Source organism: Amia ocellicauda, chromosome 22 (assembly GCF_036373705.1).
Source record: "Amia ocellicauda isolate fAmiCal2 chromosome 22, fAmiCal2.hap1, whole genome shotgun sequence".
NCBI lineage: Eukaryota > Metazoa > Chordata > Actinopteri > Amiiformes > Amiidae > Amia > Amia ocellicauda.
The window spans coordinates 5,703,711-5,726,279 of NC_089871.1; the positions used below are offsets into that span (position 1 = coordinate 5,703,711).

A 22,569-nucleotide genomic window follows, 5' to 3' on the forward strand; every position below is an offset into this window, starting at 1 on the left:
TTGTGTCATTGCTAAATCTATTTAATGTTTACAATCCAACATAACAAACAATGTGATTGAAATATTTAATATCACATTAAAACCAATAAAAAGTACGAATGTTAGTTGTCCAAGATGACTTTATTGTCTTCTGTTATAACTAGTGTACAAAAGCATGCAAAAAATAGCCTCTTTATATTGGTACATATTTACATTATAACAGTTGCATTTCAGTTCAGTACAGATGCGCCATGCTTCAATAACCTTACAATACATTCATATTAATGCATTACAGTATATCCATCGAGTCAAACAGCAAGAGACGTCTCAAACACTCACGCAGAGAACAGTTAAATATGGTACAGAACAACGATGCTAAATTACAATGTCCATTCACTGCCTAGGTTCTCGTGTTCGTAGCCCTCGGATTTCGTTGTCAAGACATTTGAGGATTGAACCTTCATAGTTTTGGTTTAAAAAATAAATCACTAAAATATGAACAGTGACCCATAACATAGGCAAATTGCACACCTTTCTGGAATGTTATTTAACATTTGAATATTAAGTAACAAACAAAAAACGGCAGTACCTGGGTGACATAGTTGGGGTTGGGAAGATGAGGCTTTTGATGAGCCAAACACAAACATAATACATTATTAAAACAAGTTTTGATTGAATGTGACTTAAAAACATTGTTTAGACTCACTGGAATAAACATTTTATGAGATGCATTCAACTGAGATTTGTGGAGAGAGAGAGAGAGAGTGGAAAACAGCCACTCTGTGAAGAATGGTACACAAGGGGCACGGACAAAATATTGCACTTTATACACTTACTGGGGGCATAATATTCATAAAACCACCGAAACATCATAGTCTAGTATTTGAATTTTTGCCAGGGTTTTCACTTCTTTGAAAATGTATGGATTTCTAAAACACCAACTTTCAAAATTCATAACCACACTAACTAATTAGGTACAAAAAAAGTGTTTTAGTGCATAGGATCTTTTGGATGTGTGACATGGGGAATAAAAGAAATGAAAAATACAAAATATATTAAAAGTCCACAGCATAATAAGAAGTCATTGCACATTAAATGGGTTTTAGTTCAGCCAAATATAAAAGCTACTGCTATTAAGACAGGGATATTGAAGCCCTCATATCTATGAAGTAATAGCCCCGACTGATCCCGATCTCCCGTACAGAAGATAATGAAAACAAAAATATAAAAGACAGAAATTGTTTATTAGAGAAAAAGCGGATTTACTTTGTTGAACAGCTTCTTTAACTAGATCTAATGCGCGAGTTTGCTCTGTTTATGGGGGTGTTTTTCCTGAGATGTCAGATAAAGAATAACTTCTGCTCAAGCCCAGCTGAACATCGCGTCACAGTTTAGAGACCAGAGATACATTTTCAGTATAAAACCTATGTGGAATAATCATGGCTGAAAATTAATTTCCAGAAAATATCAGCTGGCAAATGGCAACTGTTCCGTTTCAAAAGAGGTAACAAAAAAGTATAAGTATCTTTTTTGTTTGTTTTTAAGTATCATTGATCATCAGGAGTGATTCTGTAAGAGTTATAATTCCCCAATGTTTATATAGCAAAACACATTAAAGACACATTATAACAATCTATTACTCATAAATTACTTGTCCTATTAGTTAAATTAGGACATAGAAAAGGCATAACAACCATGGAGAATGTGAGCCAATAGAAAATGTCTACGTTTTGAGCATTAAAGCCACATACTTGTGTGGTTTATTTCTAAGAATATACAAGTATATATTTTTCAATATGTTAGTGTGTGTGTGTTACAGTGAATTCATAGCCCAAGAATGACAGTAGTCAACAAAAATAGAACAGCAAATCACAGCTTTGAATTCTGCTTCATCCTTTTACTAGACCTAGAATTATTTTTTTCTGGAGTTGGATGAAAGGTTTTTTCCCCTCCCCACGGATATGAACATATTAAAGATTAAATCCTTCTCAAGGATCCCGTTTAACATTTGACAACATACTGAAGTTAAAAAAGAGAAGAGAAAATGTGAATCTTTGGCAAACCCATTCTTAAAACACGGAAATAAAAACCGGTAAATGTACTGTATTTAATGGTCCCTTTTCACTCATGGGAACTGTGTCTTCACTTCACTATCAGGTCAAATAGATAACATTGATTTTATTTTGTTTTACAAGTTTTCAAAAGCACGGATCTATCCATTCCACTGGCAAACCTACTAGCAGCAACTTTGTGAGAGGTCTGGCTTCAAATCAATGGCTATTTTGGAGAGAGATGACCATGAAAACTCCCATTACTCTCCCTCCTCCAAAAAAAAAGCTCCACCATCTAGTTACCAAGTGAACCCCCAGTTCACTCCCATGTAATCGATCGTGTTTAGATTGTGTAGGAGCATCCAACACAACTTCTCCCTGCTCGACTGTACACATTTCAGAGGTGGAGGTGGATCCCCAGTGAGTTTCTGAACATTTCCTTACGATATACTGGCATTGCAGTTTTCTGTAGCAAGGCCTGATGTTATCTGGAGAGTGTATAGTACAGTCCAAAACAGGGCTGTCAGACTCCAGTCCTGGGGGGCTGCAGTGCATTTACTGCTGGATTGTGTTCCAACAGGAGCTGCCAATTACTAAATTAATGTCATGATTTACTCAGGAAGGCTCATCTAAAACGTTCATATTTTATTTTTATAGCCGATACCTTGCAATTTGTTGATGACTGAAAACATCGACCCCACAGAACCTTTCAGAGTCTGGAGAGAAGTAATTCAGTTAATTGTTTAATTAGACCAATTAAGGAGCCTGGAACAAAACCCAGCCGACACCCCTGGTCCAAAAGAAAGCTCTCACCTTCACAGCACAGACGTACTGAAGAGAATGAAAAGATCTCGTGTGTATGCAATCTTCATCAGCCTAATTAAATAATTTGGTACAAAATAAAAATCAGTGCCGGGAAAAGAAATTGAGGGGGGATATCCAGTTAAATTAAAATAAATTGAAGGAATTTCAAAAACACTTCACAGCTAGGACACTGCCTGGAATTAGCGAGTTCTCTCGGATCTCCAATCCGTTTCCCTCATTCAGTGCGTAATCACTCAATTTAAACTGTGCACATTTCACATTTGTGCCTGTAAGATAATGATATCCTACTTAAAACCGTCATATACTTCTGCTATTAACGAGCCTTCAATCGGGCACAATATGCAATCATTGGCAATTAGCAGGACAAATTTGAGATTTCGACTGAATCTGTCTGCGAACAAAAACACTGTTCCCGTAAAAAAGTGGTGGAGTTTTGAAAGCAGTTCCTTTTGATTACATTCTGATTGCAGGATTATTACAGTCAAAAATGGAAGAAAAGCCTTTTTTCTTGCCGCCACTTGTTAAGAAAGAAAAAAAGGAAAAGAAATCTTTCTTTAACTGTAATGAGTGCCGCTGACGATTATGAGTGATGCCAATTCCCAGACAATTAGTGTGAGCAATTTATCACTTCTGTCCTTTCATTCTCCTTCCAGCCTGAGCCAGAAGCTACACCCCCTCACCTGGACTTCAAAAGGAATAATTTGCAGAACCTTTATGTTCATACGTCCTCAAAATTAACTCACGGCTCAGAAATGTCATATTAGAATTTGACGTCAATGGAAAACATAGCATTGAATTTTGAAGAAATCTCTAGTCTGCAAGTTTCTTGAAAAGTAGAGGCCGGCACACTGTTGACATTAACAGTTTTTTCTCCTTTTCTTGGGCTTATTTTCACAATAGAACAATGTTCAACCTTATTTTTTATACTTTAATTGTTAGTGGGAGGCGTATAGTTAAATATATACATGTATGAAGTTGGACCACTCGATATCGACCTTCTCTGTTGTGAGTTGGGCCTCGAATGGAGACGCCATACTTTCCGATGATGAGAAAGTGGTTTTGCAGTCTTCACGGCATTTTTTTTTCCCTTTCTTTTCTTCAGTCTCCTTGTCAAAAGCCATACAGAACAATACAGAGCAGCTTTCACACCTTTGACATCCCAGACAGGGTATATTGTGTAGGGAAATCTGGGGTGCTAGTTTGGCGCAATTTGGTTGGGTATTAAAGTCTCCATGTTGTCGGTGGCCAGTGCCGTGGCTGTGTCTTTGTAAATAAGCTTCCAGAAGATCCTTTGACAAATAAAAGACCCTACTTCCTTAGTGGTGAGCTGATGCCGAATGTACAAGCTGGATTTAAATAAGGCTATACAGAAAGACACAAACTGGACAAGACATCGACACACTCCGGGGGTGCTAGATAACACAGGCAGGCAGTAATACTAGCATTCCCAATGCACCTGTAAACTTTTGAAATGACTCCCTTTTCGCTAGTGGTTTTCTCCACCGTAACCCCCCCCCCCCCGAGTGGAGAAATGTGGACGTTTCTCCGCGACTGGAGCTGACAGGAGGATGAATGAAGAGGTAGGGTGGGGAGAAGAAAGATGGAGGGAGTCAAGGAGTAGCCCCAGTCTAAGGCAGGACCTGCAGGACGTTCAGGAGGATTGATCGTCTTCGTGCACGTCGGAGAGTTCCGCCTCCCGACTCCCGTCGCCACTGCTGCCCTTCCTGTTGGAGAGACGAGGCGGGATTGTTAAAAATGTGGAGGCACCTCCTCGGAGAAGACGGCCTCACCTCAGGTTCGATTCGGGTCAAAGAAGTCGAAACCTTGCCCGTATGTGTAGAATGAATGTACAGAACACAGTGGAATAGTCACGGCATGGCAGGAGAAGGACCAGAGCTACCCAAAGAAAAGTAACATAATATATAAGTTTTCCATCGACACTCATAAACCTTCTGGTAGTTTCCAGGCAGCCAGTATTTAAATACATCGCTCCAGAACCAAAATGGACAGTATTAGATTATATCAGCCATTTGTCGTGCCGTCTCCAGAGCAGGCTTTTGAGTTCATTATAATTAAACAATATCTAAAGATGAAGTGTATCTTCACTTCCACTTTTTTTCCATGTCCTTCAAAAGATAACTCTTTTTAGATGAAGTGACACATGAAGGCAGGTTCATTTCACAGGCAGCTCTTGCATTATCTGAGGGTCTGAAAAATGTATAGAATTTCTTTCCATTTTCGTTTAATTAAGGAGCGCTGTGCCGGGAAGACCTGCAGGAGGACAAGTCTGAAAAGCTTGGTCAGTCGGGTCTGGGGGAAGCTCTGAATGGTCCGGCTGCCATGGTAACATTCCTCCGCGTTCCTTGGTGGATTAATGACGGCTCCAAGTACAAGGGTTGAAAGTAACACGATAAGACCCACTTCACTTGGTAATCTAGGTCAACCAGAAGCTGCCCTTTTTCATAAGATTAAAGCAACGCCTGTTGAGATAACCTTGACTGGGGAAGAAAAATGTGAGCCATACACTGCGCCATCCTTCCCAGCAGCCTCATACATCCTCACACAACCTGACAGTGCTTGTTCAGGGATGGAGACTTCATTTAAGATCTGTCACTAATCCACTTTATGAGATGAATGGGGCTGAGAGGAGCTGGGCCGTCGTCGTTACGCGCAGCCTTGTGAGCCGAAAGCGTTAAGAAATACCAGTAGCAGACTCAAAAGTTGCTTCCTTTCTGCCCTTCTGTTATACAAATAAGTCCACCGATCAGGATAGGAGATGGCATATTTGTGATTTGCATATCATCAGAATTCTGGGTATAAAATACGCAGACTCATCTTCTTTTGACACGAGCACCTACAATACATTATATTTTTCTGATTAACCTGTATTCGTTCAGTCAAATATTGTCAGATTTAATTTGCCTTTATTTTGCCGAAAACTGGAATAGATGTATACATACACAGAAACAAGCCAACCAAGTTCTTAATCGCCAACTAAACCCACCTTCTGCTTAAAGAAAGGTTAATAGAGGAAGGATAGTCTACAAATACCATACATGAATCAAAACTATGTGAACTGAAGTTGTCATTTACTCATTCAAAATCCTAATCTGATGAGTTTACGGATGCCAATTCAGGATGTACACTCACCTCGCAAAACTCCAGTTCAACTTCATTGGCTGCTGTATCACTTATCCCATTTACGATTATAATGGTAGAAGTGTAATGTCACTAAAGACCAGTCCAAGTACAAATTAATATTCCACAATACAAACAAAAGCTTCCCAAAAGCAATCAGGCAAATGTTAGACAAAAGTGGCATTTCCACAATTTTTCTTTTCTGAATTCAGCATTCAACCCTAGAAATCCCGCACCTTCTATTATATATTTTGGATTCCACAAGCTACCTATAACATTTCACGAGGATTTGCTAAAAACTGTAATTGTTATGATTTACACAAAGCAGTTCAGAGTCAGAATAATGTCTACTGCCGTGTAGAAATGTGAACGAACATACCGAAGCATGATGTGAAAATGAATGTTATAACATGTTGATTGACAACCTATCAATGTATAGATCATAGCATCCTTGCATTTTATCAGAAGCAGATGATATAGAAAATATATTCTTCAAAATATGTGCATAAACACACACACGCACACACTTTACACTGGTTATATCTTCAGATTATGCTGGTATAGTCAATCTTACACTTAAAGACACAAGAAAATAATCATTCACATCACATTTTTCAAATCAGATGGGAAAGCTTTTGAATATTCAAAGCAGAAAGCACTCAGCTAGGAGTCAATCATAGGAACGTCTAATCAGAAGAGCATCCCGGTGACATTTGCACGGGGCGGAGAGCAGCAGGATTTGGGGGGGAAACACGGAGGCATCGGTCGACGCACTCTTTCAGCAACAGCCCCAGGGTGCGTCTGCTGCCAGGAAGCTGACCTACTTTCTCAGAGCACAGCAACCCAGTACCCGTTCGGCCATCTTTGAAGATCGGGAGGAGGGTTTCTATGCCCTGATTCAAGCTTTTAAGCACAGCCACAAGAGTTTCACACCAGAAGCTCTGTGAAGTGGTGTCCTACCACAGTCCTTCTGAGGAGACCACTTCAGCAACAAAAGTAGGACCACCTATTTTTACCCATTTAAGACAACTGAGAATTGGGTTTCTAAAAGTATGCACATAATCCATTCAAAAACAGGCAACCACACTGAAGTAATCACTAATTATTTCAGAAGTCTTACTAAAAGGTATAGAATAACAAGAGGCAGTCAATTGAGAAGTATAAAATCAGAAAGAAATACTAGGATTAAAAACAATAAACAGAGCAGTGATTGCCTGTTTTAAGACTGAAAAGTCTGTAGGCTATACGATAGATTAAAGACGTACTTCAGTTTACTTACATTTTCAGCAAATTCCTCTACATTACCCCATCAAGTTTAGTTTGTTTTCTACATGTGGTGGCGGCTGGGGTGGGGGGGTGCAATTAATATACAATCTTAGTCTGTTCAGAGCGATGAAATCCACAGTCAGACAGATGAGAAGGGGTGGACAACACGGGCACCACAGGGGGACACACAGCGAGTCTCCTACATCAGAGAGGACAGGGACGGACACCGCACTGGCACGGCACACAGTTACCTTAATGAAGGATGAGCTTTTACAGAGGAGTGGAACAGCCACCTGTCCCTGTAGCAAACAGTGGAGGAAAAGGAGAAGATCATAAACAGAGACAGGTTAAGTGTCAGCAGGGCGGCCCGTATGGAGAGACAATGGGGGGAGGAGAAGGGGTTGAACTTTAATCAAAATAACAGTGTCGCTGTGTCACCCTTGTATGTCCTCAACAGCATAAACTGACATTGATCTGTTCCATCTTTGGGGTGCTTTCACAGTTGTTGATTTTGTGCACCTCTGAATTGAACTGCGCTGTCTCAGGAGATAAAGGGTTGCACAGACTCGTGTTGTTTGATTAAACCAAAGCCATGTACCATACCATTGTGGGGGCAGCTTGCGCCTTCAATTTAACACAACCGGACTCGCATTTCCTGTACAGAAATTGCACAAACATCTGCAAGCACGGCACATATCACTTCACCAATACTATGCAAAGTCTCCCTTTGCATGTGTAACGGTGTGTATAGCTCGTGCTTGACACCACAATCTAAACAAATTGTATATTAAACAGGAAAGTCTAGCTACTTCAGTTGTTTTCTTTTTTCTTTTTTTCCTATCAGATGGGCCAATATCGAGTAATTGATAATTAATCCGATAACCTTAACCAAATACCAAAAAAAAAAAGATGTTGAGGTAAAACATTCGACAGCTGGTGAATCGGTGAAACCGGTGAACAACAGGTGCAAGGAGGTGTGATATTCAAACCTCCCAGAGTGAACTTTGTCTGACCCTGTATCCTTAAAGATAAATTTCATCTCACTACCAGCTTAAGAGTTTGCTCTGGGGATAAGAGTGAGAGGTTAAGCAGCTGTAATCCGACTCAAGAGAGAGTGAACGAGATAAAGAGATACGGTTACACCAGGAAAGGCAAGCGCAGCCGGTACTGTAGAGGCTGTTTCAGGTGTGTTGTGTGTCAGGGACAACATTCAATGTCCAACAGGGTCAAAGACAGATCTGAACAAACCGAGGTTCAAATTGTTAAGTCTCTCGCTGACCACTACCTGTGAAACATCAGCTTCTGTACTCGACTATTTCAGCACAAGATACTGTCAAAAAAGTATAGAAAAAAATCATTAAAGGAAAGCACTTGCTGATCAAAAGTGAAAATAAATAAATAAAAATCAGAGAGAGAACACTTCAATAAGAAAGCAATTTCATTAGAGCAACTGAGCCGTTTCTCGCTGTGATTATTCCATTTTTGCCATCAGAGAAGAGGACTTTGCCTTTACATTTCTGTGTGAATAAGTCCCTTGAGAGAGAGAGAGAGAGAGTGAGAGAGAAAGAGAGATGGTGTGCGTCTGTTCAGCACAAAGCAGGCATATAACATTTACACTCACTCCTGTTTTAATGTTAAACTATTAAGAACAACAATGCTGTGAGTTGATTAGCTTATTTGAATTAAGAACTATTATAAATGACTGGAGAACAAATCACCGTCTCTGAATGAGAGATTTCCCAGCTGATGAGGGTTATATAAGGAAAAGGTTTCTGCAGAGTTGTCCAAACTTTGGTATTGCCCAGATATAAATTGATAGAATTAACAGTCAATCCTCTTTCAAATTTAAGTAGGATTTCCGACTAAGATTTAGTAAGTAATCTACGCAACTCAAAACAGGCAAAATATTTGGTGTGTTGAAGTTCAGTTTCTCACGAGGGATTCCCGCTTGGCTAAATGAGTAAAGATTGCAGAGTCACATGCTATCTGCAAAGTGGGCTTCCCGACTGAAAAGACACAGACGAGGTGAAGATGTATGTTTTTACAGAACACGCGTGTCTTGTCTTCGTCTCTCCCGTGCTACTGCGAGGTCCCAAGAGGGAACCAAGTGGATTTACAACCTGGTGAGGTGATTGAGAGCTATTTAAGGAATAATATTTGCAGCTATTTAAAAAAAAAAAAACAATAATAATACCTCTCTTGGTATTTTGCAAATCTAATTTATAATTTCAGTTCAATTGCTAATTAACCCCACAAGGTGACTAAATGAAAATAAAAGTTTGTTCTCTGCAGATTACAATGCAGTGTGTGAGTCCTGGTTGTGTGGTTTCTCTGCTCTGACTGTGCTGTAAAATAAACTGCCGCACTGTATAGCTCAATTAGAGAAACCATTTACAATCATAGCAACTGACAAACTACCGGGTAACTCAGTTTCCTGTAAACTACAAATACACAAATAAATAAGGCACCTCAAAGACTTTATATATCATAGTAGAAATATTAGTTTAACCACACTTGTGTCAAATAAGTGCATGTGCACAAGCTAACTCAAATGTTAACTCAATGCATCGTGTTGTTGTTGATTTTCAGTTCATTTAAGTTTCAAATCAAAAAGATGCCACATCCCAAACATTAGATTTATATCCTGTGGGATTGAATAATTGGCCTCCTAACTGTAGATTTGTTCAATTTATCAATCTTCTGGGAGCCTGTTCTTGGTTTGACATTCAGGACAGATCAAGTGCCCCAGCTTGTGTAGTTATTATTAGTCTCAGCAGGTGGCACTGTTACATAACAGTCAGATTACAACGACTCCCTCCCTTCCGGAAATTATCATCGTTAGGTTTGCCTTTGGTTTAGTGCTTTAGAATCAGTTAGTCTAATAGACAAATTGATTTTATAAGCACATACATGCCGGAGAATTTTTTTTTTTTTTTTTAATGGTACAGGAAATGTGTATAACAGCTCAAATGTGGACTAGCTTGCCAGGCATTTAAATTACACCTGGAAAACCTGGTAAATATAGCTCCCAGGCTGTTGTCCCCCCGGTGTGTCGGTCTCTTAATGGCTCGGGGCGTGCCAGGCAGATCCGAGGTGCACTTGCGGCGAGGAGAGTTAAGTGGGAGCGCTAATGAAGTCTGCTGGGCCCATTACTGACAACAGCCTGTGATTGTTCCTCTCCTTTCATGAGCAATTAAAGCACAAGCTGCACGTTAAGTGCCAGGCATTCTTCTGGAGAACGTCAGCCACCACTCCTCCTAATTTCCATCCGCGCTGCCGGTATAATGCTGTACTCTGAATTTTACAAATGCCACACATTTTCCCAGAATAACTAGTAGAACAGTTTTTATTTTGTTTTTTTTCCTGCAGCAGATCTCTAGACACAACATGTAAAGTGTGGAGTGGTTGACAACCGGCAGTTGTTGTTGCACAGGCATTTACGAACACGTAAAGAAGTTATTCCATTTGCATAAATAAGTAAACGGTATGTAAACAACGAAATGCAAATATGGAGTCTTTACATAAACTTCCAAATAAAATTCTGCAGTGGTAAATTATATGTAATGATCTACAAAACCCAGACTAAAGTCAAATACTGCCTTGATGAAAACTACAGAACACACCTGCAACTAAACAGAACGACAATTAATTGACAGACATTTCACACTGTTTCTGTAGGGAAACAAACCACGAGCTGCCTAGTCCCCTAATAGTATAAGAGTTCAGCATAATCATAGCAAGGTAAACCAATGGCATGGTATGGAGCTCCAATGCTACAAGAGTACAGGTGGTTGGGGGAGAGTTCAGTTACCTTGGCAGCGCTGAGAGGTTCTGCTGTACGGCAAGCATAAGAAAAAAGAAGACCTTTTCCTTCTGGAAGAAGTGTGAAAGAGGCTGGACACAGGTTTCAGTGACACTCAAGTCTTTTAGCAGTAAAGCATCAGTGTAAAAAAATAAATAAATAAATTAATAAATTAAAAAAAAGTAAACTGCTTGGCTATAGTCAAGTGAATGCTTCCCCCCCCCTCAGTCTGATTGGCCCTGGCTGGGTGTCTAGATGCTACTGGCACACTTACATGAGGAGGTTCCCAGGGGCAGACATGGACCTCTCTTCTCTCCTGGTATGGCACTCAAATGGGTTCCCGAACGACCTCTTCCTCAGCATCGCTTTGACCAAAATCTGCAACAGAGGAGACGCTGGGCTTTAGGCGGCGGGTTGGACACGGGCGGCTTCTCCAAACAAGACCGGACTCACAGAGGTACTACAATCATGGTCAGATTAGGGATTTTCAAGGCGACAAACAGGAGAGCTTTGTGACGTGGACTTCGGTTCTCCATTCTGATGGGTGGTTTGAACCCAGGCTGTGCTCTTGATAGGAGCCAATTTCTAATGGCTGTATGTAGTCATATCTGCCTCCCACTCTCCTGCTGATGCTGCATCTTAGATGGAGATCCAGATTGGCTCGTGTTCATTAAATAAATCCCTAGCACTGAGAGGCAGGCGCTGGAATGCCTAATTATTCATAAATACAAATAGATCATGTGGTCGAGGCCTTGTGTCCCGAGATAAGGATGTGTAAATGATCACATTTCATTGGGGGAAATGACTGGATGCTGTAGCTTTCGCAAGAACAGAAGCAGATAAAAGTCAATGCCGGAGGTTGTGACGGAAGAGAAGCAGGATACGAGAGAAAGTATCGGCTCCATCCCCTCCCCGGTGTGCCGAGCATTGTGGAACACCATCTGAGGAACCCATGTGAAACTTATTCAAAACCAGATCTCGCCACAGATCCTGTATTCAGTGAAGGAACTCAGGTGGCTGTGAGGTGAGGGGTGTCGGCGATCGGGGTGGGCCTCTTACCACGGCAGACAGGCTGGGGATGAGTTTCACGGAGTTCTTCACCTCCTCCTCGGTCACCTCCACCACGGTGCAGTGCTCCTCCTCCAGGGGCAGGGGCTCGGAGCCGTCCTTGGTCACCCACGGGTGCAGCTGCGGAGAGAAAGAGCGCAGACACTCGAAACAGAGCGCCAACCCATCCCAGAGCCCTTCTCAGATCAGCTCTTCCCTCAGTGCCAGGTGCACGAGATATTGACTGCAGGAAAGAAATGAAATCTGGGCAACAGTAAGCGCCACCTGGTCTTTTGTTTGCTTCCGTTGTTTCTGAGTATTGACGGTTTCAATGCTGGCTGTGTGCTGTCAGTGACTGACTGACAGTGCAAGATGGCATTCCTTTTCTTTCGACCAAGTCTTCTTTAAAAATAAATTAAAATACACCACAAAGGGGCCGTCCAGTCCTGCTGCTAGATCACAGCATTGTGTGCATAACACAGAGGTAGTATGAAATAACTAAACGGTAAAACACAAAGGTTGGGCTGAGAAGTCCTGTAGATTATAATTCATGCATTTCTCTGTGTGTGCCAAAGCTTGAATACAATACATTTCAGAGGTTAGTTTCAATCAGGAACATTGATTAATCACTCTCGCAGTGCATTGTGGGGGATTGCCTCAATAGTTGGTCTAAGCCCAAACACACACCTCTGGGCCTTACAGCGCAGCAACCCTACAGCTCTGCTCAAAACACCCAACGCTCAGGCCCAGGAAAAGAGTTTAATCATTCCAATCAATCAAATAATTAGCTTCAGAAAAGCCCTGTAGTTCTAAAAAAAAACAGAGAGAAGCAATTCAACAATTTCCAGTCTGGGATCTGCGTCCCTCTCCGATCTAGGAGGACATGTGTTTGGCCCACAGGGAGCGCCGTGCGAGTTGGGTGGCAGCGATGCCAAGCTGCTATCAGCGTGTAACGGAATCAGAGATGAGGAGCAGCTGATGCCCGCAAATGCTGGCTGCAGCCGTCGACATTGCTGGCAGGTTCTGAAACCAAGAATAACGCCATACTCGAACGCTACACTTTGGTGCCGAAAAAAATGCATTTTGTCAAACGTATTCATGTGAAAAGGTGTGCCGGCATTATTTAAGGCCAATGCATTTCATAAGTATCCAACTGGTACTAATATCCGGCTGTAGTCCTGATTCCCACCAGGTGTGTGTGCGCATCGGTTGCCAAGTCAATACTGCGAGTGTTTATAAAATGGGTGCTTTTATTTTCATAGCTTTTTACACCTCAGGATACAAATTAACTCCCCTTAAACTCTAACCACAAAGAGCTAAAACAAAGACGCTAACGGCTGTAACAGCAAAGTCAACACTGTGTTAGTTCAACTCAAAGGCTGTTGGACCAGATTGTAATTATAATTGCAATTACTGCTGCATAATTGAAACAGTGACTTGGCTTGTACTGCTGCTACAATTGTCATTTTAATTACAAGTGACTTCAGGTCTGGTGGACACTCCTAAAAGGCCGTAGAAACTGATTTCTTTGTTCTGTGTGTAAATATAGGTAACTGCTTGGCTTTCTTTTTAATTGGTCAATATAATATATAAAAAACAAATATCAGGGCAAGTGAGCCTCTCTTTACCTTCACTTCAGGAATGGTAATCCGGGAGTCTGGGTTTTTGTCCAGCATTTTCAGAATGAGGTCTTTCAGGTCTTCGCTGATAGCCGGTCTGTATACAGTGATAAGGGGAAGCCAATAAATATTAATTAATGAGACTAACATGTATGATCGGTAGATTCAAAGAACCATTTCATCAACCTCAGGGGAGCTGTTGTGTCAGTTAAACATCCCTGTGCTTTCTTTTGCTGAATTCATTTGTTTAGATGATCACTCATATCTACACCGGCCCCAGTCCCCGGCTGACTGATGCACGCTGCAGTCCTCTGCAAACACCGCAAGGAAATGCACAGGAGAAATTAGAGAGCCCTTCTGGCTAAACAAAGCCCGAACAACTCTGCCCAGACCTCTCTATTTGCCTTTCTCAGGGCTTGTGCAAATAAAGCTCTTGACACTTGAAACCCAAAGCCTCCCAGAACATCCTCACTTATTCTTCATTTATGATGATGCTTTATTTGTGTTCTAACCCGAGTTCACCCAGATATCATAATGAAATGCCGCCTATTTGTTTGTTTTCCTGTGAGGCTTCACCGCGGTCTGATGTGCAATGAATTCCCAGGGGGTTCGCTAGATCTGCTGGAGACCAACATCTGGCGCAGCTGTGCGACGGGGTGTTGTGTTACGAGACTCACGTTTCTGGGAACTCCACGTTTTTGTTCCTGATCTTATTGTGCAAAGCCAGGATGTATTCGTCTATAAAAGGGCACTAGGGAAAACAAATAAATACATTAGAGAACAGTATAGCATATATACAGTACAACATACACTCACCTAAAGGATTATTAGGAACACCATACTAATACTGTGTTTGACCCCCTTTCGCCTTCAGAACTGCCTTAATTCTACGTGGCATTGATTCAACAAGGTGCTGAAAGCATTCTTTAGAAATGTTGGCCCATATTGATAGGATAGCATCTTGCAGTTGATGGAGATTTGTGGGATGCACATCCAGGGCACGAAGCTCCCATTCCACCACATCCCAAAGATGCTCTATTGGGTTGAGATCTGGTGACTGTGGGGGCCAGTTTAGTACAGTGAACTCATTGTCATGTTCAAGAAACCAATTTGAAATGATTCGACCTTTGTGACATGGTGCATTATCCTGCTGGAAGTAGCCATCAGAGGATGGGTACATGGTGGTCATAAAGGGATGGACATGGTCAGAAACAATGCTCAGGTAGGCCGTGGCATTTAAACAATGCCCAACTGGCACTAAGGGGCCTAAAGTGTGCCAAGAAAACATCCCCCACACCATTACACCACCACCACCAGCCTGCACAGTGGTAACAAGGCATGATGGATCCATGTTCTCATTCTGTTTACGCCAAATTCTGACTCTACCATCTGAATGTCTCAACAGAAATCGAGACTCATCAGACCAGGCAACATTTTTCCAGTCTTCAACTGTCCAATTTTGGTGAGCTTGTGCAAATTGTAGCCTCTTTTTCCTATTTGTAGTGGAGATGAGTGGTACCCGGTGGGGTCTTCTGCTGTTGTAGCCCATCCGCCTCAAGGTTGTACGTGTTGTGGCTTCACAAATGCTTTGCTGCATACCTCGGTTGTAACGAGTGGTTATTTCAGTCAAAGTTGCTCTTCTATCAGCTTGAATCAGTCGGCCCATTCTCCTCTGACCTCTAGCATCAACAAGGCATTTTCGCCCACAGGACTGCCGCATACTGGATGTTTTTCCCTTTTCACACCATTCTTTGTAAACCCTAGAAATGGTTGTGCGTGAAAATCCCAGTAACTGAGCAGATTGTGAAATACTCAGACCGGCCCGTCTGGCACCAACAACCATGCCACGCTCAAAATTGCTTAAATCACCTTTCTTTCCCATTCAGACATTCAGTTTGGAGTTCAGGAGATTGTCTTGACCAGGACCACACCCCTAAATGCATTGAAGCAACTGCCATGTGATTGGTTGGTTAGATAATTGCATTAATGAGAAATTGAACAGGTGTTCCTAATAATCCTTTAGGTGAGTGTATATAGCTTCTAAAATAATGTTTTGTCTTGCGTTACCGTCTAGATTATTAACAATTTAGCTAATGATTTTATTTTGTCATGAATTAATAAGTCTCCTAACAGAAGGTGCTTCCCACTATTACTAATGAGGAATAATTAAGTATTACAGGCAAGGCTTCTGATTGGATGTCTTCGTGCCTAACTTTTTAAGAACGCTTTGCTTTCCTGCCAGACAGAACAGCCACCAGGGATCATTGACAACATCCTTTATGTACATGAAGCATGACAGCATACATTCCCCTGGCAGGCACACATTAGGTCTGTAGATAATACAGATATTTCAACAGTCCACTTGCCTTTCCAAACACAAAACAGTAGAGAGTCACGCCCATGGCCCACACATCCAATGCCTGCAAAACAGCAAGGTATGTGAAGACGTTACACTCTCAAAAACAACTGAGATATAGACAAAGAAAAGGCATGATTAAACACCCCTCACAGAAAACAAAGTAGCATTTGAAATTAGACAGCATCTGTGGCTCCTACAAACTACCCACCTGTTACTACTATATCCAGTATGAAACACTTTACTGTAACCCTTTTGCATGCACTTGGATTTGCAAAACACTTTACCGCTATTGTTACCCCACTTAACTGTTTGTAATATTATTAGAACATTATTTTACAATCCTGCATGTAATTGTTTGCACTACAAATCAACTTTATTTTTACTATATAAGTACATCAGACTTGATAGATTTGTCGATTTGTTTATTTATACATACATTTTGCCAGCTATATTAATAGATATCGAGAAACAATAAATATGTCAAAAATATAGGTCTTTGTTGTGCTGAAGTGTAGGATGCTTTACTGATTGCTCCAACAGAAAACAAGTCGCCCTTTCCAGGCTGATACCGTGGAAGGATCATTTTCTGGACTATCAAGAATGTCTTGACGGATGTTGTGAAATACGTCAAACCCTCGTGTGTTTCCTAATCATTTTCTGAGACTGCACCCTGGGTTTTGTATTCCTCCCAGGGAGTCTCTCGCACAGCGCGGCTGACGTTTTGATTGATGGAGTGCACTGGAGCAATCCTCAGGCAGAAATTAACCCAGCGATCTTCTGTCTAATAACTGAGCGGGCTACCAACTGAGAAACCCAACACGGGCACCGGCCGGCAAGAAATCATTTGTAAAAAAAAAGAAATCCTATCAAAAATGTAAAGAAAAAAGGGGGGGCATGGCTGTAGAAGAAGGTCATTTCCGTAACAGAAATTCCTGAATTCCACAGATTTTTGCTTACCCGCTTCAGATCTAAATAATTCAGGACATGCAGACAATACAGCTTCTGCCGGGTGTCTGACGGTGCAGAAGAAACCTCAGAAAACACCGACTCCTGTGCGGCTGGCGAGGTTTGAAAGGTATCAAATGCTCGAGTGGATGAATGGCCTCTATGATTCAGGAAACAAATGAGTGAATCTAATCAGACCTAATTATTCTTACGTCCCAGGTAGTGCCGTTAAAGAGAAGCAAAAGGCAGTGATCACTAGAAAGACATTTCCTTTGATCCGGATAAATCTGTGCGACAAAATGGGTACAAAACACTACATCTAAAAAGAAGCATTTGTTCCCTTCTAACATGTTTTTCTTGCAGTTTTTACAGGGGGATGTGATCAACATGTATGTGGCAGCTGTGCCACGGTATCTGTGCATGAGCAGGAACATAGCTTTCCACTTCTTAGCATGCTATGAATTTAATCTACAAAATGAATACATACATGAACAAACAATGAATAAGAAGAGAGAGCAGTGCAGAGTTTCATGGGTGAACAAACTGATCTATGAAAGCCGAACATTTGCTTATCTCTCTGCGCTGGAAGAGGATCCCTGCTGGTTATCAATGGGCCCTCAGTAACTGAATTATTAAGTATGCAAAGTATATGAAGCCGCAGTTTAGGCTGAAGAGATCTCTTGCAGTGGAATATAACCTGTTTTCATTCCCTCATCCTTTTGGCCAGCCTGCAGACCTATCTGAGGAGCAGTGACTGGGTTTAATGGTTGTGTTGCACGATCAGCCCCTGGTGTCTTCAGAGACGCCTTTACGAACACACGGCCGCCTCTCGCAGTCACAGCGGACACCCGCGCTATTACAATGCCAACGCTCGTCGCTTTCACGGCGCTAACGATGCCATTGCTATTCTGGAAAGGCGTTTGCGTCACACGGAATGGAATCTTTAATTACTCTTCCGAGAGGATCGCTGTGTATCCAGGCACAGAACTTCATAAACCCGTCATCTGGAGCCAATACAGGGAGGGCTTAGGGAGACCTGGGGGGAAGCAAGCGTTCACTCACAGCTAGGGCCACAGCTTACAAACTGCTGCAGCTCAGTTCAGATTCTTGAATTTAGATTTATTCTCTATACAAATCTCAATTTATCGTTTTTCTATACATTGTCATTACGGTATTATACTCTATTATATTATGAAATAGTGTGTGCAGTAATAAGGTTGGCCTGGTTTCTGTTTTTTAAGGTCTTTTAGTGTTTTAGATTAGGAATCTATGTGGTTTTCAAATTGACTTCAGTGAAACATGTATTTTTACATGGCACATATCATATATATTTTATATATTAATTGATATAAATAAACTACGTAACATTAAACACATGGAGATTGTTTTAAAGTTCCATATCATAATTTAATGACAATGATTATATTTCTGTGGTCTTTACTCATGCCAGTGTGAACATCTACAATGGATGTTCTAGAGGGTCAGTTAATCTCAAATAATGGCAGTATTTCCAACAGCCTGACAGCATCAGATCCCTGGATCCCTACTTTATATCACAGGGTCAAACACTCTCACCCTGAGAGATGAGGAGACAGAAAGGGAGACAGAGAGAGGAAAATGACAAACACCTGCCAGGGTTGTCAGACAACTTTTTAAACATGATAACTTGAAGTATCCTTCACAGGATTCCATTTTTGGCCTTCCTTTTTTAAAATAAAGGAAAATGCTATTCGGCCTCTGAAGTTTCTCCAGCTGTGTTGGCAGCCGTGCTGAAGTCAGTGAATAGCAGCACAGCTGAAATGCAGTAACGTGGCACGGCCTGCTGACGTGTGTATGTCTGCAGAGACATGCATGGAAACCCAGCCATCACAGTCATTAGTCTTGGTTTTCAGTTGTTAAATTAATTCATTTGGAGAATGCAGGGGTGCGACATCATATCGGAGAGTGTGGTTTTGTTCTGCTGTGGCAAGTTAGCGCTAATGACAAGGAAAAGTTTGCTCAGAGTACAATTTTCATTGGATGTTTGAAGAGGATACATCCAATTTAAATGTTCAAATCCAGGTCACACTGAAACCCTGCAACCTGGCCCCAGACCACAATAAATTGCTGCCACTGATTGCCTGCGACTGTTACCATAGCAATTTGCCCAATGCTGCTGTGGTCCTGAGATACGAATGTTGGTAGGGCTGTTCTGTTCGAGTTCAATAAAGACAAGAAGTGGATTTTTCACCGCAGTTACATTACATGACTCACCAAAGCCCTGGAGACATTTCTCCACCAATTATGAAAGACAAAATAGGCCAAAACAGGATGCAAATTAAGCATGAAAAGCTAACTAATAGATCCAACTTGCCCACTTTTTCTTTTTCTAGGTAACTCTGTCAAAAGAGGCAATGGAAATTATACATAAGAGCTCTCTAAATACAGATGTTTTGGTTATAAATGGATGTCTGAAATACTTTTTCTGCCGATTCACATCTTTAAGCTGATTCACTGTCAAACTTTCCTTTTAATAGTTACTCAACCACTTCTTAAAAAAGTTAAACTGCTTTAGGAACTGACTCGTGCATTACTACTATAAATTGAGCATGAGAAACTAGTGTGAAAACTGATTCGATCAAGCGGTATAGAGACTTAAAAGGATAATATGACCACAAATGGATTGAAGAAAGGTCTTCGGGGCCTGTCCACCCATCTTTTCCATATGGACAGTGGGTACATGAGTAACACATAGCTGAAGATTCTGCTGGTGTGTACAGGGTTTAGACCTGGGGGGGGACTCTCACCTTCCCACTGAAGCTCTTGTGATGATCAGCCAAGGTCTCCGGAGCCATGAAGGCCGGGGTCCCCGCAGTACTTGAAAGCAGAGCATCGTTCCCCTCAAACTGGTTACTGACGCCAAAGTCGGCAATTTTCACATGCCCGTCGTCTCCGAGAAGCAGGTTGGAGGGCTTGATATCCCTGTGGACAATCTTCTGGTAGTGCACTGGGAGGAAGAACACACACACGTTCCAGTTTAACTCCGATAATGACAACAAAGCAGGGCCTGTTCTCTTAACTCTGTTCCCGTAGAGCCAAGAGCAGTTGGTATTATTATTATTATTATTATTATTATTATTATTATTATTTTTATTTCTTGGCAGGCATCAATCATTACAAAGTTCAAGATAATACATTTTACAAATTCCAATTTACAATTTACACAAGTACAGTAAGTGAGGTCCTACATCCTGGACCGTGAAAGCTAAGTGCTATCAAGATGTAGGGTCACAGTCAGGGGTTATGGGAAAGGGAGCAAGGAGGAAAACAAGAACGCAAGAAGCATAATAAAACTCTATGAAGTGCCATCTAACGGGGATAAAAGGGCTAATATTACAAGTACTGTTGGAAAAGATGTGTCTTGAGTAAGCACCGGAATGAGGTCAAGGACTCTGCTGTTTTGACTTCAGTGGGCAGGTCGTTCCACCATTTAGGGGCCAGGGCCATGTCTCCGCTTCATCAACAGCTTGAATCTTGTAAAAAGGGTCAACTTGATCCAATTTGGAACCGTTTAATTGAATTGGGAATTTAATAGTTAATTTGGAACAAACCAACAACAACCATCAAGGCCTTCAAGGGTCTGAGCTTTGAGAAAGAACATTGCAAACACAGCAGCGCCTATGTTGGTTGATAAAGGATCTACAGAAAAAATAATAAATCATAAAACCCTGGTAACAAAAAGACAATGCAGAAAACACAAAGCACTAGCAGTATTCAAGAACAGTTCCCTAAATAAAATATGTGACAGATGCAAAACAGAAATTCTCATTAGCTTTCAACAGGTTGTTGTCTCTGCATAGCTCCTATAAACTCTCACTGCGTTTTCTTTAACATTACAACCATATGTGACCACAGACTTCCATTCAAAGCTCATTTGACACGATGGCCCTGACATTGGTTTTGTGAATAGATGCACATTAATATATTGATTCCCACACACGGGTTACAGTGGCTGCTCATGTACGGGGAATTAAAGCGAGCATCCGTAAACCCTTTAAATGGAGCTGATCAAGAGCCAACAGTGTCCACTATTGACACAGTACCCAACACAAACACTCAGAGTTTGGTGCAAAGTGGAACTAATGGAAAAAGTCTGCCTGCACAGCTTCAGTCTTCTGCACAATCATTCGCAATGTGCTTCCTATCTGCCAAGATAATCAGGCTGACAGCTGATTTAGTTTGACTGTGCTAATAAAATTCAGCTGCAGCCATTTAATAAGCCAGAGAAGTTGTAAACATTTTCCACACACTTTACAAGACACTATAAACACCTACCGAATCATATTTAAATGTCAGTTCTTGCTTTGGTTAGATCCAAAGAGAATAAATACATACAATTCAGATTTGTCAGTTGGCATTAAAAAAGACCGAACCGAAGAAAGACTCAACAACAGGTGTTCGACTGCAGAAAGACTTACTATTTATTAAACTAAGATGTGGTGATAAAGTATAAACAATAGCTCTCTGTACATCATCATCAATTTTAAACAATATACTGGAACAACACACCCACACCCACACACATTTTAATCCATTTTGTTTTTTCAACCTGTCTGACCTGGTTATGTCCAATATGTGTTGTCAAATCTATCCCATACATGACGATTCAATGTCATTGTTGTTGTTGTTTCCAAAAGGTCGTGGTGAGGTCAGCAAACTTTTATTTTACTCTATACTCAGAGAACGAGGTATAAAACACTTTGAGACGGCCCTCAGCACAAGCAGGCCCTCTATAACAGATAGACAGAGAGCTAATGAACTCACGGTACTCGATGCCCAAGACTATGTCCCTGAAGTAGATCCTCGACTGCTCCTCGGTGAAAGGGCTGTCCGTCGGTACCTCCATCACTTGGCTTGGAGCCGAGAAGGAGAAGGAGAAGAGGAATTCAGTATTGTGAAGCAATACACACACACACGCACACGCACAGACACACTTAACTCACAGACACATGCTTTCCAGATGACATCTGCCTGTGTTGATGCTCTTTATTTAACTAGGGTTCAACACCATTAATGAAAAGAACTTGCGTTTCCAAGACACTATGGAACATTTTCCCAGTATGCAAAATATGTCAGATAAATAGACATTTACAATATAATAAATCTATAAAAGGTGATCTTTACAACTTCAAAATGTACGACGGCAAACTGTACATTTTTACGAGACACATCAAAACAACATCTTTGTATTATATTGTTTTTGTTACACCCTGCACCCAATTTGGTAGCTTCAATAAAACTGCAACACATTTAAAGGACAGAAAAAAAAGAGGCTGAATAGCTTTAAGATATCTTAAATAATCTTAACAAAAAAACACAATATAATCTCAGTCTAAGAAAAGGTATTTAAATGCTATATAACTTAAGACTACAAGTGATAAAGCAAATCATATGGGGAATCTAGGCATAGGATTTTAATTATTTATGAAAGGGAATATACTCACCCTTTTCTCATGAGCTCAAATGCTATAAAACAAAAGACAAAATGAAAAGTTACAT

The 22,569-nt window shown here is 41.1% G+C and overlaps 1 protein-coding gene across 2 annotated transcripts in view; it reads right to left on the reverse strand.

The window, feature by feature from the left end:
- Window positions 1-101: 101 nt before the first annotated feature.
- The window catches only part of camkk1a (calcium/calmodulin-dependent protein kinase kinase 1, alpha a), a 62,422-nt gene continuing 39,954 nt past the window's right edge, over window positions 102-22,569 (reverse strand). Inside the window, exons 9-18 of one of the 2 annotated variants that reach the window (XM_066696129.1) lie at window positions 22,515-22,536; window positions 21,835-21,923; window positions 19,818-20,017; window positions 16,094-16,147; window positions 14,405-14,478; window positions 13,737-13,824; window positions 12,121-12,249; window positions 11,336-11,439; window positions 7,511-7,558; window positions 102-4,579 (exon numbers count right to left, since the gene is read on the reverse strand). In XM_066696129.1, the coding sequence (XP_066552226.1) occupies window positions 4,507-4,579; window positions 7,511-7,558; window positions 11,336-11,439; window positions 12,121-12,249; window positions 13,737-13,824; window positions 14,405-14,478; window positions 16,094-16,147; window positions 19,818-20,017; window positions 21,835-21,923; window positions 22,515-22,536 (881 nt within the window). In that variant the 3' untranslated portion in view covers window positions 102-4,506. The remainder of the gene's footprint in view (window positions 4,580-7,510; window positions 7,559-11,335; window positions 11,440-12,120; window positions 12,250-13,736; window positions 13,825-14,404; window positions 14,479-16,093; window positions 16,148-19,817; window positions 20,018-21,834; window positions 21,924-22,514; window positions 22,537-22,569) is intronic. The other variant, XM_066696130.1, reaches the window with a different exon arrangement.